This window comes from Balaenoptera borealis, assembly GCF_965194805.1.
Source record: "Balaenoptera borealis genome assembly, chromosome: 11".
Lineage (NCBI taxonomy): Eukaryota > Metazoa > Chordata > Mammalia > Artiodactyla > Balaenopteridae > Balaenoptera > Balaenoptera borealis.
In genome coordinates this window covers 97,901,673-97,919,201 of record NC_138868.1, presented here as the reverse complement: position 1 = coordinate 97,919,201, position 17,529 = coordinate 97,901,673, and the positions used below count along the sequence as shown (strand labels likewise).

The following is a 17,529-nucleotide window of genomic DNA, read 5'->3' as shown; positions in this document are numbered from 1 at the left end:
GTCTTTCCTCCTGGGTGGGAAGTTAACATTCTCCAGGGACACAATTTGGATGAAGAGGTTAGCTGATGTACTGTGTTCCTTTATGAGCTCTGCTTAATGCTCTTTTGAAGGAACTCTGTCCAGTTAAGACGTAGGTTTGTGTCTCCCTTAAATATCATCCTGCCTTTCTTTTCTTAATTGACTTTGTGGTCGATTTATATAGAGCACTATTGAAAAATCAGAAGCATCTTTCTAATTGTTTTCTTTTTCAGGGACTTCTTGAAATGACTAAAGCAGTAAACATATGATGGGGTCAGCTGCTTATACAAATAAGCAGGAGGCAGAGACTATGTGTTGGAAAGCCAGGAGCAGGGGAAGGGGGAGCAGATGGGGAAGTGGGGGCAGGGATTAAAACAGAAAGAAAAGCCAAGAGGAAAACTGTCTGTTGTCTTGGCCTAATTAGCAAGCAGTCTTGTGACCTGTACTCTAGCCAGAATTGTCCTAAGCAAGTCCTAAGACAACTTGTAGAAGAATAAAAGAAGTTGAAGAGAGTTACCCATGATTCAGTTTTTCATCTAGGAGAGCCAGTGGGTTATTTATAAGAATGAGAGTTATATAACTTTCCACTTCCTGTTTATGTTAAGCAGATGTGGGTATCTAAGTTGGTGAACAGAAAGTGGGGGGCTTCAAGGTTTTCTGTACTTTCTTTATTACAAGCTTGAAGTGGAGTTGGGGCTTGTGGGAGAAGTTCTACAAAAGGAGAAGGAGAAAGGAATGAAAGAGAACCAGAAAGTGTTTACTGAAGTCAGTGGGACCCTTCAGACTTGATGTATGTCAGTAGCTAGAGGGTATTGTCTTATCCTTGGGGTACTGTGTTGATTTGAGTGAGAGGCCTCTGAGTACTTTGACCACACAGAATAATCTGGATCATCTGTGGAGGGAAAGCGTGCAGTATTTGGTGGTGACATTGATTTTACTGTTGAGAATCTTTGGCTAAATATTATCTCTTCTAGAAGTTCTTTGGCTTCTATAGATTATACCTTGAGTTTGACTTGATTTACCATTTTATCCCCAGAGCTCATGGCTCATGTGGGTGATTCGACTCAGATGGGATGTGTTTTCCACAGCACAGAAGAGAAACACATGACCAGGGTAGACTGGATGTTCTCATCAGGAGAGCACGCCAAGGTAAGGAGGAGAAACCCTCACTGTGTATAAGAAGCCCCTGGCCAATGCTGTCAGGACAGAGCGGGGAGATCAAGAATCCAGGCACCAGGTGCCATGTGGTGGTGTTGTGAGGGCTTGGGCTTTGGAGCTTGGCAAAGCTGGGCCTCTCAGCTCAGCCACTTGGCTGGGCAATTTCAGATTCCAGTTGGGAAAAATGACTCTAATGAAGATGATGAAGAAGAAGAAGTAGATGCTGCTACTGCTCAGCTTTTCAGGTTGTCAAGACGCATACAGGAGACAGCTGGTGTAAAGCATTTGTACATGACTTGGCCACTGCATTTTAGTTTAATTCCTCTTCTCCCTTCCCCTTTTTGTAGAGTCCATGGGATAGCAAGGGGGATGATTTTGGTGGCCTAGCCAGGAAAGCAATGGGCTAGGCATAAGCACAATTGCATTCTTATTCTTTTTTTAAAATTAAAAACAATGTTTTTAATTTTTATTTTTAATTAATTTTTATTGGAGTATAGTTGCTTTACAATGTTGTGTTAGTTTCTACTGTACAGCAAAGTGAATCAGCTATATGTATACATATATCCCCTTTTTTGGGATTTCCTTCCCATTTAGGTCACTACAGAGCATTGAGTAGAGTTCCCGTGCTATACAGTAGGTTCTCATTAGTTATCTATTTTATGCATAGTATCAGTAGTGTATATATGTCAATCCCAATCTCCCAGTTCATCCCATCCCCCCTTCCCCCTTGGTATCCATGTGTTTGTTCTCTACATCTGTGTCTCTATTTCTGCTTTGCAAATAAGATCATCTATACCATTTTGCATTCTTATTCTTTTTTTAAAAAAAATTATTTATTTATATTTGGCTGTGCTGGGTCTTCGTTGCTGTGTGCGGGCTTTCTCTAGTTGCAGCGAGTGGGGGCTACTCTCTTTGTTGTGGTGCACAGGCTTCTCATTACGGTGGCTTCTCTTGTTGCCGAGCATGGGCTCTAGGCGCATGGGCTTCAGTAGTTGTGGCTCGTGGGCTCAGTAGTTGTGGCTCACGGGCTCTAGAGCACAGGCTCAGTAGTTGTGGTGCACGGGCTTAGTTGCTCCGTGGCATGTGGGATCTTCCCGGACCAGGGCTCGAACCCGTGTCCTCTGCAATGGCAGGCGGATTCTTAACCACTGCACTACCAGGGAAGCCCTCTTATTCTTATTTGGGTTATTTTTATGAGTTTTCTTCTGTGCCCCATTGCCCCATTTATGTGATGGAGGGAATTTTCTTTGTCTTCATGGATGCTTTGAATGTTGGGGTTAGTAGGTCCTGGGGGCCAGGGTGAGGAGTACTTCATGGGAACTCTGAAGTAGTAAACAGCAAGTTAGTTCATTAGACCAGTAGATGTCAACTATGGCATGGTGATATCCTGATGGGTCAAGGTGTATTGTAAGAGACATCTCAGGTAACTTATTGTTAATAAAAGTTAAGGTACAAAGTTTAGAAAAGATTTAACTTTTATAAATGAAGACATATTCCAGGTCATCCCTACAAAAAGTCATTTATACTCACTTGATTCCTATATGCTGTCTGAGTGGGTCAGAAATGGTGGCATCCATATTTAGAGAACAAACGTATGGACACCAAGGGGGGAAAGTGGTGGGGGGATGAATTGGGAGATTGGAATTGACATGTATACACTAATATGTATAAAATACATAACTAATAAGAACCTGCCGTATAAAAAATAAATAAAATAAAATTCAAAAATTCAAAAAAAAAAGAAAGAAAAAAGAAATGGTGGCATCATGGTGGGACCTGGGGAATTACATGTAGTTCCAGATTCACCTCTGGGAACTCGTCATGCATTTATATGTCATCCACCAATTGAGACACTGCAGAAAATAGGATGAGAGTTGACATTTGGGGTTGTGAATTTGAATCACAAGAGACAAACCAGGTTTTTTCATTCATGTTTCTGTCTGTATTCCCATTTCCTTTTCTTAAAAGCTTTTAAAAAATAATATTTATATAACTTTATAAAAAATTCCAACACATTTATTTAACAAGTATTTTAAAAGCATCTGCTATGCAGTGAATACTCAAAGCTCCTGCCCTGATGGGGAACTTACAATCAAGATGGAGGGATAGAACCTAGGGGCAAGACAGGAATAAAGATGCAGACATAGAGAATGGACTTGAGGACACGGGGAGGGGGAAGGGTAAGATGGGACGAAGTGAGAGAGTGGCATGGACATATATACACTACCAAATGTAAAATAGATAGCTAGTGGGAAGCAGCCACATAACACAGGGAGATCAGCTTGGTGCTTTGTGACCACCTAGAGGGGTGGGATAGGGAGGGTAGGAGGGAGACGCAAGAGGGAGGAGATATGGGGATATATGTATATGTATAGCTGATTCACTTTGTTGTGAAGCAGAAACTAACACACCATTGTAAAGCAATTATGATCCAATAAAGGTGTTAAAAAAAAAAGATGGAGGATATACATAGTAAAACAATGAAGAAATAAATACACAATATGTCAGGTAATAGTAAGAGCTATGGAGAACAAGAAAGCAGGATTTGTGGTTGTTATTTTATGTAGGTGGTCAGGGAGACCTCATCAAAAAGGTAACATTTGAGCAGAGGTCTCAAGGAAGTGAAGGAGGCAACCGTGCATCTGTCTAGGGGGAAAGAGTGTTCCAGGCAACGGGAGCAGCAAGTGCAAAGGCCCTGAGGCCAGTACTCAAGGAGCAGCAAGGGGACTGGTGTGGTTGGAGTGAAGTGACCCAAGTAGGTGAGGAAAAAGCCAGTAGAAGATGAAATCAGAGAGGAGATGGGGGTGGGGCAGCTCATGGAGGACTTTATACTTTTAGGAGAAATGGAGGGCTATTAGAGGGTTTTGAGCAGAGGAGTGATATGATTTAACTTATATTTCTAAAGGTTCATCTGCTGAGAATAGGCTGTAGTGGGGAGTATAGAGGGATACAAGTTGAGAAGCTCTTGTAGGAATCCAGGTTAGAGATGGTGGCTTGGACCAGACTGTGGAAGAGGTGAGAAGTGGCTAGATTTGGGATGTATTTCGAGGGTAGAGGATTTGTTGTGGGATTAGATGTGAGTTGTTCAAGAAATAGTGGAGTTAAGGATGACTCCAAGATTCTTAACCAGGGCTTAAGGAAGAAGACGTTGCCATTTACCAAAATGGGATGGATAAGAAGGAACTGGTTTGGGGGAGAATTTTGGAGTTCAGTTTTAGACATGTTTCAGGTGCCTATTGGAAATCCAACTGGATATGTCATAAAAAGTAAAGGTGTACTTTTACTTTTTTTACTGGAGAAGTGCAAAAAACTGAAAGTCCCTCATTCCCACTTTCCTCATCCCTCTCTTGAGATGGAAGAGTTGTTTGTGGTTTGGTGGCGTCCTGCACAACTATGTGCCCGCAGACACGTGTGTCCATGGATTTGTGTTACTAATACCTTCTGATAGTACCTTTACTGTTTCCACACACAGAGCCTGTGAGTCCTGAGAGCTCCCCTCTCAACCTTCCCGGCGCCCCTCTACCCCAGTCCTTCAATCTCATACGTTTTGCCTTTCCCTTCTAGGAGGAGATTGTGTTGCGCTATTACCCCAAACTCAAGGCACCCATGGGATACCCTCAGAACTGGGGCCGCTTCCAGAACCGTGTAAACCTGGTGGGGGACACTTCCCGCAACGATGGCTCCATTATGCTCCACAGAGTGAAGGAGTCTGATGGAGGAAGCTACACCTGCAGTATCCACCTGGGGAACCTGACAGTCAGGAAAACCACTGTGCTGCACGTGATCCTGAAAGAGCCTCGAAGTATCTAACATTTGGCTGGAGAGGGAGGAGGGACCTCATAGCTGGTAGGCAGGGCCAGGACTAGGGTGAGGCTAGAGAGGCTTCTAGGGCGCAAAATTTAAGGAGGCATCACTCTCAGGTGCTGTACTTGCCTGACCCTGATAAGCCCAGCACTTATCAAGCACTTGTACCCTGTACTTGCATGACCTTGAGAGTGATACCTCCTTAAATTTGGTGCCCTATGCACCTTACTTGCCTCACCCTAGTTCTTCCCTGCTGGTAGGTCAAGGGAAAAAAAAGCTAATATTGAGTGAACACCACCCCTCTGCCAGACCTCACTCATCATTAGTGTAATATACTAAGTTAAATGTACAGGAGCTCAGAGATGGATTGGAGTTGTTTTGACTTGGCTTCAAGGGAGATGCTCTATGCTCTGTAGTGGAAAGGAAGATGATCCCGAGCTGGTGAGAGACAGCAAAGAACAGAGAGAAAACAGGAAGGGGCCAGAACCAAAAATAGAGGGGTTTTTTGATCAAAGATTCTGTAGTCTGGCGAAACACTGTGTATTAAGGCCACTGGTGAGTAGGAGAGTAAAGACTCAATTGTGTTGACTGATAGAGGTTGATAAGTGAGGAGTTAAAGTTAAACCATAACCCAGTTAGCAGTCAGGATGTGGCCTGTGGACTTTGCCTTTTGCTAGGGCCCCAGGGGTTGGCTGTGGTTGGTTGGGGGCAGGGATAGAGGTGAGGGTGCAACACACCCAGTACCTCTGGCCAGAGACTTAAGTCTACGGAGGCACCTTCTTGCCAATAGCAAAGAATCCCAGCTGGAGAGGGAAGCAAGACAGATGGCTTTCTTCATTCTCAGAAGTCTTAGCTCCACTTCACAGAGAAAATAGAAGCCATTAGCGGGAGCTCATTCAAATTTGGAGCCCTCCCCACCCACAAACGGACCTACATCTGCTCCCATCCTCATCCCTGCCCTGCCATCTTGAGCTCCCTTCCACCCAGGGCTTATCTGAGCCCCTGTGCTCAGGTGGTGCTCTCTCTTCCTTCTCAACATCCTCACAACATGGCTCTTTAAGCTCGTACTTTCCAAGGGCTTCTACCACTCAGCACAAACATACACTCCACTCTTCCTCTTACCTGTGTCCTTGTCTCCTTTAGCTCTCATCCTATATCTTTATTTTTCTTGAAACAGCTTTATTGAGATACAATTCACATACCTTACAATTTACCCATTTAAAGTGTACACCTTGATGGTTTTAATATATTCTGAGTTGTGCAACCTTCCCCACAATATATTATGTATTTCTTTCTTTACACAGCCAGAGAGCTTGCTAAAGGGCTGGACGTGGTGTCTCCTATCTCATCTCCCATTAATTGATAGCACACTGCATTCAGGCTTCTGCTTCTACCTCTACTCTAGCGTAGATCACCGATGGTACTCTAATGGCACATCCTCGACCTTCTCTACCTCAGTAGTATTGAACACCATGTTGTATATACATTCAATATATTCTATGTTAGATACAACTTTATCTGTCTGCCTATCTATCATCTATCTATCTATCTATCTATCTATCTATCTATCTATCTATCTATCTATCTATCTATGTCTATGTATTATATGAGCTCCACCCAAATATTCCACAAATACTCAAATACAACATATCCAAACCTACCCCTCTCACCTCTCCCCAGCCCATCTCTTCAACCTCAGTTAATGCCACCACCATCTACACAGTTATCCAACTGGATGCCTGGGAGTTGTACTTGATTCTTCCCTTTCCCATGACCCCCAATCTAACAAGTCAACAGGTCCTGTCATTTCTACTACTGACTTAAAAAAAAATATCTTTATTGGAGTATAATTGCTTTACAATGGTGTGTTAGTTTCTGCTGTATAATAAAGTGAATCAGCTATACATATACATATATTCCCATATCCCTTCCCTCTTGCATCTCCCTCCCTCCCACCCTCCCTATCCCACCCCTCTAGGTGGTCACAAAGCACGGAGCTGATCTCCCTGTGCTATGCAGCTGCTTCCCACTAACCATCCATTTTACATTTGGTAGTGCTTATATGTTGCTGCTACTCCCTCACTTCATCCCAGCTTCCCCTTCCTCTGCTGTGTCTTCAAATCTGTTCCCTATGTCTGCGTCTTTATTTCTGCCCTGCTGCTAGGTTCATCATACCGATTTTTTAGATTCCATATATGTGCATTAGCAACCCATATTTGCTTTTCTCCTTCTGACTTACTTCACTCTGTATGACAGACTCTAGGTCCATCCACCTCATTACAGATAATTCAGTTTTGTTCCTTTTTATGGCTGTCTACTACTGACTGGATCTGCCTTCTTTCCCATCTGTCACCACCACCTTATTCTGGCTGTTGCATCTCTGTCTTGGACTGTAGGCCTCTAAAAAGTCTCCGCTTTCATTCTCAGTCACTACCGCACATTCTTCATGCAGCTCTGAGTGCCGTCTTTCTCAGTCACAAATCTCAACTGCTTATAATCTCTCAATGTCTTCTCCATTGCCTACGGAAAAAAAGCCAAACTCCTCACTGAGATAATCAAGGTCCTTCATGACTTAGATCCTATTATTTATCCAGCCTCATTCCCCACCACACCCGACAAACACAACCTTTGAACCAGACCCATGGAACTCTTGCTAGTTTCTAAAAACACCATCCTGTCACCTAAAAGCACCTAAGAGCTCCAGACCTTTGGTATAAGGTCCCTATCATCCTTCCCCATATTGTTTGCCAAAAATACCTTGATGTTTCCTTTAAGACTCAGCTTAAACTTTAAAACGTTTGCTGACAAATTCTCAGGTTCTGCTCCCCATAGAATTGGGTACCCTTTTTTCTATGCTGCTCTGTACTCTATATGGACTGCTCTCAAAGCATCTATAAGCAGTCTGTGGTTTTCTGTTTACATCGTTTCTCTCCTTGAAGGAAGGGACCATGCACTATTTGTCTTTGTATCTTCTGTGCCTAGTGATATCTGGCACCCAGGAGGTGTTTGATGTGTATATTCAGAGTGAACTGAGGAGATGAGTGAAGGGTGCCATAAGGGTGGAAGTGCTTTACTTTGTATCATGACTATGGGGTTGAGTGTTGTAGCCTAGAGCAGGCTCTAACACGTCTGTTATTTCTGTCATTTGGTAAACCACATTTTAAGATAGAATTATTAATGTGAAAGGAAACTCTACTGTAGGTGAGGTGATATTCTCTTTTCCCACCGACCTTAATCTACATTTTAAGGGTAAGCAAGGGGAGGGTCAGCAGACTTTGGTCCTCAATCTAATGGGGACAACTGGAGTCCTAGTGTTTCAACATGGAGTGGAGTCTGACCTTCTCCTCCCACTTCTGACGTGGCTGTTGCTACTTGGTCTAGAACTGGTGAGGCTCCCAGCTCTTTTCTGGAATACTGAGGCCCTGTCATTACTTTTCTCCTTTTCCCAAGCATTGGTGACCCCAGTAACCCTCAGACCTGAGATCCTGGGCGGTAATCAGCTGGTGATCATTGTGGGGATCATCTGTGCCACTATCCTACTGCTTCCTGTTCTGATATTGATTGTGAAGAGGACCTATGGGAATAAGAGGTACAGGGCTGCTCCCATCTCTTGGGCTGGGGGGCTGAAGATGCCTCTAGCCTGAAGTGGAAGAGAGTGATAAGGCTCTAAGCGTGCCATTTTCACAGAAGGGGGTGTTTTAAACCAGAATCATCTGTGGTTACCACATTAGACGTCATCGTATAGTGACCCCACCCCCTTTGCTCACTGTTATCCTGAAAGGCCTTGCACATTCCCACACCATCCTCATTTTACAAAGATTACAAAGACTTACAAATGTTGTTCCAAGTAGAGCACAATTAAGAGTATAAATCTTATGCCAGAGCCATAATGGTGTTATTCAATGCCTGAGAGAAACGATTTTTGAATTATCCACCGTATGTATACACTTCGTAGAGAAGCTCAGATTTTGAAGGTTGTCAGTGGCTTTATCTAAAGGACCACATTTTAATTATGAGAAGCTACTTTTGAATGAATGGCCTCAGGTCCTAAATTATTTATTGTTGAAATGCGTTTTTAAAGGCTTGAAATTCTCCCAGTACCTCAGAAATACACCGATGCTCTGGCACGGGCACTAGTGTTTCACTGGCTGTTCGCAGGTTCATCTCCTTCCGTTTATCCAACTATTGATGAACTATGTTGCTAGGGCAAATTGACTCTCTTTTTGAAATAGTGTCAATGGGCAAGAACCCCCATTAAGACTGAGTAGTGCTGACTTTTGGGACTCCTTTCCGCATGGGACATGTATTGTACAGAAACTGCTGCTGCCTGCTAGGTTTGCACTTGACTCCCCAGGGGCTCTCTGACTTGGTTTTGAACTTGAAGGTCTTTGCTTTGGGCATGTGGACAGCACTGAACCGAGAGTTAGACAACCTGGCTCCCCTGTCAGCTCACTTCCCCGCTCTGGGCCTCAGTTTCCTTCAAAGTGAAAAGCAGCACCCCCATGTCTGTCTACTAGTTTATTCTAAAGAAATAGTCAGACGGATGTGCTGAGACTTGTGCATAAACATGGTTGCTGTAGCAAAGATTACAATTAAAAACTGAAATCATTCTCAGTGCCTGTCAGAAAGGTAATGATTCAATGAATCGGTATTCCATTCAATGAAATACCACATGGCTCTGTATGTAATCATGCAGAAAGATGTCCGAGGAGTAGTATTATACAATATATAGTATGATCTCATTTTAATAAAAAAGCATATTATGTAATTCTCTCTTCAGCAGCATATATACTAAATATATTTTGTGTGAATATACTTACACTTGCATTGAGAGAGGTTTGGAAGGATAATTCTAAAATATTAATAGTGCTATTTGGGATAAAAGAAAAGGTGGGTCCTAGGAGGGTAGGGGGTTTACTGGAATTCAACTTCAGACTGTCTACATTTCTGTATTATTTGAGTTATTTTACAATCAGAGCATACAACTTTATAATCAGAAAATGCGATTAAAATATTTCTACTCTCAGACAAAAAAATATACATTCCTTTCTAGCTTTAACCCTGGTTGTTGTTGTTGTTATTTTTCTTTTTTAGCTCCACCTTAGGCCAAAATAGGAACAAAAGGAAGCCTATTTAGTGACAAATGCAGAAGGCAGATGGTCAAGCGATCAAAGGCCAAGGGCAGGGGAGGGGCCAGAGCTCCCAGCCCTGGGTGTCTGAGGGGATAATTCTGCTTGGCCTCCTCCCTGGAAGAAAGAAGCCGGGAGCCTTTGAACTGGTGTCTCGCTGAGCTTCTACTGCTCCCTGCTGGTTCAGCTCCATCTCCCTAGTCCTCGGAAATGATAAAATCGAATCCCATGGCCCCTCTCTATTAATTCACTTAAAATTGTTATGGACAGAAAATTGTTAGGGTGACAATAGAGAGGTTGAAGCTGTCGTTCAGCCTAAACTATCTCCAGATGCCTTTCTGCTCTCCGTGAAAGAGATGCATCTCTCAGATTTCAAGCGGAGCTGGGTAGCGTGGGCTGTAGGTGTCTGGGAGTAGTTCCTAACCTGGGGTCTCTCTCTTCATAAAACTCTGTGTGGTCTCATGTTGTCACCCTTGAATATACGGTGCTGGCTGGGTAATTCCACATGCTTTTCATGCCTTTGCAGTTCAGTAACTTCCACGACCTTGGTCAAAAGCCTGGAGAACACAAAGAAGGCAAATCCAGAGGTAAGAGAACTCTGCCATTTTGCTGCTGTGCTCAGTGAGGGCAAGGTGGAGACTGCTCCAGGATCCAGGTGGTGTCACTATCATTCCCCTGTGAACTGTGTCTCAGTCCTCGTTATGTCTCGGCGCATCCAGTGCCTGGCGCAGAGCAGCGGCTCAGGAAATCTCCATCACTGCAATGAGTCCCTGGGAGAGTGAGTGGCGTGGGGCGGACAGGGCCAGTCCAGCAGCCCAGTACATCCTTGGAGGGCCCTGGGAAAGTCCCAGTTCAAGCCCAGCTCTGCCACCTCCCTGAGCCTCAGTTTTCTCATCAGTAAAATGAGTTTAAGGACAAACATATTTGCCCCGTTGTAAGGTTCAAATAACATGATGATAGGCAAGTGCTTTGTAATCTATGAGGCACTGTATCAATATAAAGGATGATTATGATCCATTCCAGAGTTAAGTGAAGGAGTTAGTTGTTCAGATTAAATATTCGGGGACCTTTGGAAAGAGAGGATCAAGAACTTTTTCTACCATATTAGTTTGTGATAAATAATTGCTACTAGGGACTGAGAAATGGATTAGTTTCCTTGAACTCTTTTTTTCCCCTTTTGTTCTTTCTTTTCTTCCCTCCTCCTTCCCTTCTTCCCCCTCCCTCCCTCCTTCCTTCTTCCCTCCCTCCCTCCCTCCCTCTCTCTCTCTCTCTCTCTTTCTTTCCTTTGAAAAACTCCTCTTATAATATTTGCCTTTCCATCTTTTGGGCTGTTTGTGACCCAAGAGTAGGATTTTCTCACAACATAGTGCAGGGGACTCCAGAAGTCCAAGACTTTGTCAATGGATGCTATCACTTCTCCAAATAGTGACAGGAATGGGAATCACAAAGTACCTCTGACCTCACAGATGTGAAGTTCAGTGAGGGCTGTTCCTGGCATATAAACCCTCTGGAAGAGACGATGACAATTAGCTGCTGATGAATGCCGTCCTGCCATGACTCTAATTAGGAGGAAATAATCACAAAGTACAAATAATTTGGCAAGATAAGAATTTTCTGCTGCTACCTCAATGCCCATCCAAACAAAGATGTTTGATTTTTTTTTTTTTGGCCACGCCATGCAGCACGTGGGATCTTAGTTCCCTGACCAGGGAGCAAACCCATGCCCCCTGCATTAGGAGCGTGGAGTCTTAACCACTGGACTGCCAGTGAAGTCCCAGATGTTTGACTTTTGAACCAAAGAATTTGTTCTTAAGATAGTGTTCTTTGCTGATGAGCTAATTTTCTTAATTTCCAGGAAGTCTGAGGACTGGATTATCGTGACCTATGATAATTCTCTAGCTCTTAGTAACCCTCTGACCTACTAATTTTGGTGGTTGATGCCCTGGAGAACCCCCGTCCCCTTGAAGAGTGGTAGATAGCCTTTTCTCTGGCATGTAAGACTTGTTGAGTTTTAGGGATATTTACATGATTTTCTCCCCTCTAGAAACATATCTACTCCTCAATAACCATGCAAGAGGTGATTGATGAAGAAGAACCAAGTGGGAAGTCAGAGGCCACCTACATGACCATGGTGAGAAATATTCTGGGTCCAGCCAAGCCAGGTATCTGGAGGCAGGAAAAGGAGCTGGGAAGGATATGGCAAACTCATGGGGAATGCACATTGCTAGGTCCCCTGGGGAGGCCACTCTGCTGAGGGCAGAGATTTTTCTAGGTAGTAGGAAAGGGTGAGAAGCTGAAGCTCTGCTGGATAGAAAAGTAATATCAAACTTGTCCTTATACCCAATTTCGAGTATTATGAGTATCTCTAGGGCTGGAGAGGATTGATCTTAGAGGTAAAAGGAAGTGCCTTCATGAAGGTAGGCAAGATCTCTGCCTCATCAGTACAATACTGGTTTAACACAGCATAGTAAAGAGGGGGCTGTAAGATCCTTGCACAAGCATCGTGTCACAAGGGATTGTTTTCCTTCCTTTCAAAATGTCCCTTCCAACTCTTAGATTTTTAAATTCTGTGACTTATTATACCTTGACATAATCTAATTGCCAGCAAGGCTGCATGCTGAATTTCATGTAATAATACAGAGTCTGATTCCTACTTTCTCTTTGCTCAACTCTCCAGGGAAGTCCAGCACCTAGAAAAGACACTGGCTGTGTAGTGAGTAGGGGTAAGGACAAAAGGACTGAGCTGGCGAGGGATATGATGCTATTTTTAGACGAATGATAGGCACCCCAGCCATGGAGGGAGCAGTGTTCTGCTGGGTTCAGGAAGGCTGGCCTCCTCTGTTTATAGGATGATGGCTTGTGTTTGTTCCTGTCACACCAGCGCTAAGGACACATGACTTCCAGATGATTACAGCAGAGAAAGGTTCTGCCAGGGGAGTGTGAGATCAGAGCCCTGGCCTGGCTCCACCAAGGGAAACATAAGCTCCCCTCTGAAGTTGAATATAGTCATTCCCCTCCCCCCCCATCCTTCTCCTGTTAGTGCCATGTGATGCTACAGTGACTGCCAGAACCTCACCTTAGAGACCTGCTGATACAGCTGCACAGTGGCTGCTGCTGAGTGTGTCAGCCGCCTGGGTGGTACTGTTTGCAGATAGTCTGTGGGGCAGAGATGATGGAGGAGGGAAAGCCAGCTTCAAAGCCAGCTTCCTCATGTTCACTGCCAGGTGCTTGTGATTTAAACTTTGCAGAAAACGGCACCCCTGTCCCCTTGAAACGGTTTCAATACAGCAAGTGTGATGCGAGGCCAAGGCCACAAACTCAAAGCCCTTCAGGGGTTGTCCAATTATTTTAAAGCACTATGTACCAAATTAAACAAGCCCGTGGGTGAATTCTGGCCTGCGTACCACTTGTTTGAGACCTCAGGTAGGGAGGTGTTATCTGAAAGAGAGCAGGGTAATAAAGAACCTTTGCTTCTTGATTAAATTTACTTAAATGAAGGGGGCACCACGCCGTGTCCCCTTTCTGAGGCTGTATAGCACAATGGTTAAGATCACAAGCTTTGGAGTTGGACACACCAGGGTCCAAATCTTTACCCTGACTTAGAAGCTAGCTCAATTTTAGGCAGGTAATTTAGCTTCTCTGAACCTGTTTCCTAATCCTTAATGGGAATAATAAAACCTATCTCTTGGGTGGTGAGGGTCAAATGAGACAGTGCATGTGAAATTCAGAATGGGCCAGACAGATGGAAAGAGCTCAATAAATGGTAACTATTATGATTGAAATGCTTCTGACAAATGTGCTTTGTTTCTCTTTCCCCACAGCACCCAGTTTGGCCTTCTCTGAGGTCAGCACCAACTAGCCCATCTGACAAAAAGTCAGATGGGGGAATGCCAAGAACAGAGCAAGCCTTTTGAAAAGAAGGGGGAGTTCCCTTTGCCCTTGGCCGTGGTAGAGACTCTCTTTTCCTTGTGTCCTGAGTCCATATACCAGTTATGTCAGACCCCCTGCCCTCCCAGTCCTCCTCCGGCCTCATTGCTTAGGCAAAGGGCTGAAGATGGAGGGCTTGAAGCTTGGCAGAGAGATGGGACAGCTCTGGAGGAACAGGCCCTGATTAGGGGGAGCATGGACTTGGTCCCTCTGGAGTGGGACACTGGCCCTGGGGACCCTGACTGAGCTGCCACAGTGGCCTCAAGCATCCCATCAGGTCAGACCCTCTGCTTGGATGGTGCTCTTTGTGGATGGTTACAGGGAAGAATCACAGAGATAAAAACCAACCCAAATGATTTCTTTGGCCAATTATCCCTAAATAAATGCAGTGTGTGGAAATCATCCTGTGTTTCTACCCTGGCTGAGGGGCAAGTGGAGTCTTGGTGAGGAATCTATGGTGTGGAACTCCTGAAACAATTGAAGTGACTGGAGGAAAACCCTGCTGTGACTTACACACTGGGGACTGGTTTGAGGCCTGGGAAAGTTTTGAGGAGGTGAATGGGGTTGGAAGTGGGGTATGAATACAGCTCTTTGATTTAACGCAGTGCTTCTTGATTCTGGCTGGGTATCAGAGTGGCTGGTGGTTCTTTGCTGGGCTCCACCAGAGTTGTTCTGGTTTGGACTTCATGGGTGGAGCTGGGGCACTTGCCTTTTTCAAAAGTGACACTCATGCGTCGCCAAAGAGGACAGCCACTGATTTAACTCTTGGTCTGAAATGTGAGGCTCCCTTACCTTTGGGTTACTACTGTAAGATTTAATAAGGTTAGTTTTTAAAATCCTTTGGTTCTGAACTCTTATTTCTAGTCTGGGCCCAGCTCGGATCTCCTCGTCTTTATTCCCACAGGGCCTTCCTCCTTCTCTGCATCCCACTTTTCCCTCTTAGCCATTCAGGGCCTGGATAAAGAGCAGGTCTCTTGTGGGTCTCTGATTTCTGATCCAATCTTAAGTGAGCTACATTTTTTACAATTGGAGTATAGTTGCTTTACGATGTTGTGTTAGTTTCTGCTGTACAGCAAAGTGAATAAGCCACATGTATACGTATATCCTCTCTTCCCCGGATTTCCTTCCCATTTAGGTCACCACAGAGCATTGAGTAGAGCTCCCTGTGCTATACATTCTGTTCTCATTAGTTATCTATTTTACACATAGTAGTGTATATATGTCAATCCCACTCTCCCAATCCATCCCACCCTCATTTCCCGCCTTGGTATCCATACGTTTATTCTCTACATGTGTATCTCTATTTCTGCTTTGCAAATAAGTTCATCTATACCATTTTTCTAGACTCCACATATATACATTAATACACAATATTTGTTTTTCTCTTTCTGACTTACTTCACCCTGTATGACAGTCTCTAGGTCCATACACGTCTCTACAAGTGACCCAGTTTTGTTCCATTTTATGTCTGAGTAGTATTCCATTGTATATATGTACCACATCTTCTTTATCCATTCCTCTGTTGATGGACATTTAGGTTGTTTCCACGTCCTGGCTATTGTAAATAGTGCTGCAATTAACAATGGGGTGCACGTATCTTTTTGAATTATGGTTTTCTTTGGATATATGCCCAGGAGTTGGATTGTTGGGTCATATGGTAGTTCTATTTTTAGTTTTTTAAGGAACCTCCATACTGTTCTCCATAGTGGCTGTATCAATTTATATTCCCACCAACAGTGTAAGAGGGTTCCCTTTTCTCCACACCCTCTCCAGCATTTATTGTTTGCAGATTCTTTGATGATGGCCATTCTGACCGGTATGAGGTGATACCTCATTGTAGTTTTGATTTGCATTTCTCTAATAATTAGTGATGTTGAGCATCTTTTCACGTGTTTGTTGCCCATCTGTATGTCTTCTTTGGAACAATGTCTATTTAGGTCTTCTGCCCATTTTTTTATTAGGTTGTTTTTTCGATATTGAGCTGCATGAGCTGTTATATTTTGGAGATTAATCCCTTGTCCAGTTGATTCATTTGAAAATATTTTCTCCCTTTCTGAGGGTTGTCTTTTCGTCTTGTTTATGGTTTCCTTTGCTGTGCAAAAGCTTTTAAGTTTCATTAGGTCCCATTTGTTTATTTTTGTTTTTATTTTCATTACCCTAGGAGGTGGGTCAAAAAAGATCTTGCTGCGATTTATGTCAAAGGGTGTTCTGCCTGTGTTTTCCTCTAAGGGATTTATAGTGTCAGGCCTTAGCTTTAGGTCTTTTATCCATTTTGAAGTTGTTTGTTTATTTATTTATTTATTTTTTATAATGGGGTTTCTAAATTTAGGGTTTTTTTTAACATCTTTATTGGAGTATAATTGCTTTACAGTGGTGTGTTAGTTTCTGCTGTATAACAAAGTGGATCAGCTATACATATACATATATTCCCATATCTCTTCCCTCTTGCATCTCCCTCCCTCCCACCCTCCCTATCCCACCCCTCTAGGTGGTCACAAAGCACCAAGCTGATCTCCCTGTGCTATGCGGCTGCTTCCCACTAGCTATCAGTTTTACATTTGGTAGTGTATATATGTCCATGCCACTCTCTCACTTTGTCCCAGCTTACCCTTCCCCCTCCCCGTGTCCTCAAGTCCATTCTCTATGTCTGCATCTTTATTCCTGTCCTGCCCCTAGGTTCTTCTTGACCATTTTTTTTTTTTTATTTTTAGATTCCATATATATGTGTTAGCATACGGTATTTGATTTTCTCTTTCTGACTTACTTCACTCTGTATGACAGACTCTAGGTCCATCCACCTCACTACAAATAACTCAATTTCGTTTCTTTTTATGGCTGAGTAATATTCCATTGCATATATGTGCCACATCTTCTTTATCCATTCATCTGTCGATGGACACTTAGGTTGTTTCCATGTCCTGGCTATTGTAAATAGAGCTGCAATGAACATTGTGGTACGTGACTCTTTTTGAATTATGGTTTTCTCAGGGTATATGCCCGACAGTGGGAATGCTGGGTCATATGGTAGTTCTATTTTTAGTTTTTTAAGGAACCTCCATACTGTTCTCCATAGTGGTTGTATCAATTTACATTCCCACCAACAGTGCAAGAGAGCTCCCTTTTCTCACACCCTCTCCAGCATTTACTGTTTGCATATTTTTTGATGATGGCCATTCTGACTGGTGTGAGGTGATACCTCATTGTAGTTTTGATTTGCATTTCTCTAATGATTAGTGATGTTGAGCATTCTTTCATGTGTTTGTTGGCCATCCGTATATATTCTTTGGAGAAATGTCTATTTAGGTCTTCTGCCCATTTTTGGAATGGATTGTTTGGTTTTTTGCTATTGAGCTGTGTGAGCTGCTTGTAAATTTTGGAGATTAATCCTTTGTCAGTTGCTTCATTTGCAAACATTTTCTCCCATTCTGAGGGTTGTCTTTTCGTCTTGTTTATGGTTTCCTTTGCTGTGCAAAAGCTTTTAAGTTTCATTAGG

The 17,529-nt window shown here is 43.4% G+C and overlaps 1 protein-coding gene across 3 annotated transcripts in view; it reads left to right on the top strand.

Moving 5' to 3' along the window:
• The window catches only part of JAML (junction adhesion molecule like), a 33,642-nt gene extending 19,204 nt beyond the window's left edge, over nucleotides 1-14,438 (top strand). For 2 of the 3 annotated variants that reach the window (XR_014231673.1, XR_014231674.1), the window contains 6 exons: nucleotides 1,055-1,167; nucleotides 4,741-4,978; nucleotides 8,431-8,569; nucleotides 10,636-10,887; nucleotides 12,154-12,240; nucleotides 13,931-14,438. Coding sequence is in view for 1 of the 3 variants with exons in the window: in XM_082342816.1 (XP_082198942.1) it covers nucleotides 1,055-1,167; nucleotides 4,741-4,978; nucleotides 8,431-8,569; nucleotides 10,636-10,696; nucleotides 12,154-12,240; nucleotides 13,931-14,023 (731 nt within the window). In the remaining 2 variants the exon portion in view is untranslated. The remainder of the gene's footprint in view (nucleotides 1-1,054; nucleotides 1,168-4,740; nucleotides 4,979-8,430; nucleotides 8,570-10,635; nucleotides 10,888-12,153; nucleotides 12,241-13,930) is intronic. The other variant, XM_082342816.1, reaches the window with a different exon arrangement.
• Nucleotides 14,439-17,529: the final 3,091 nt, after the last annotated feature.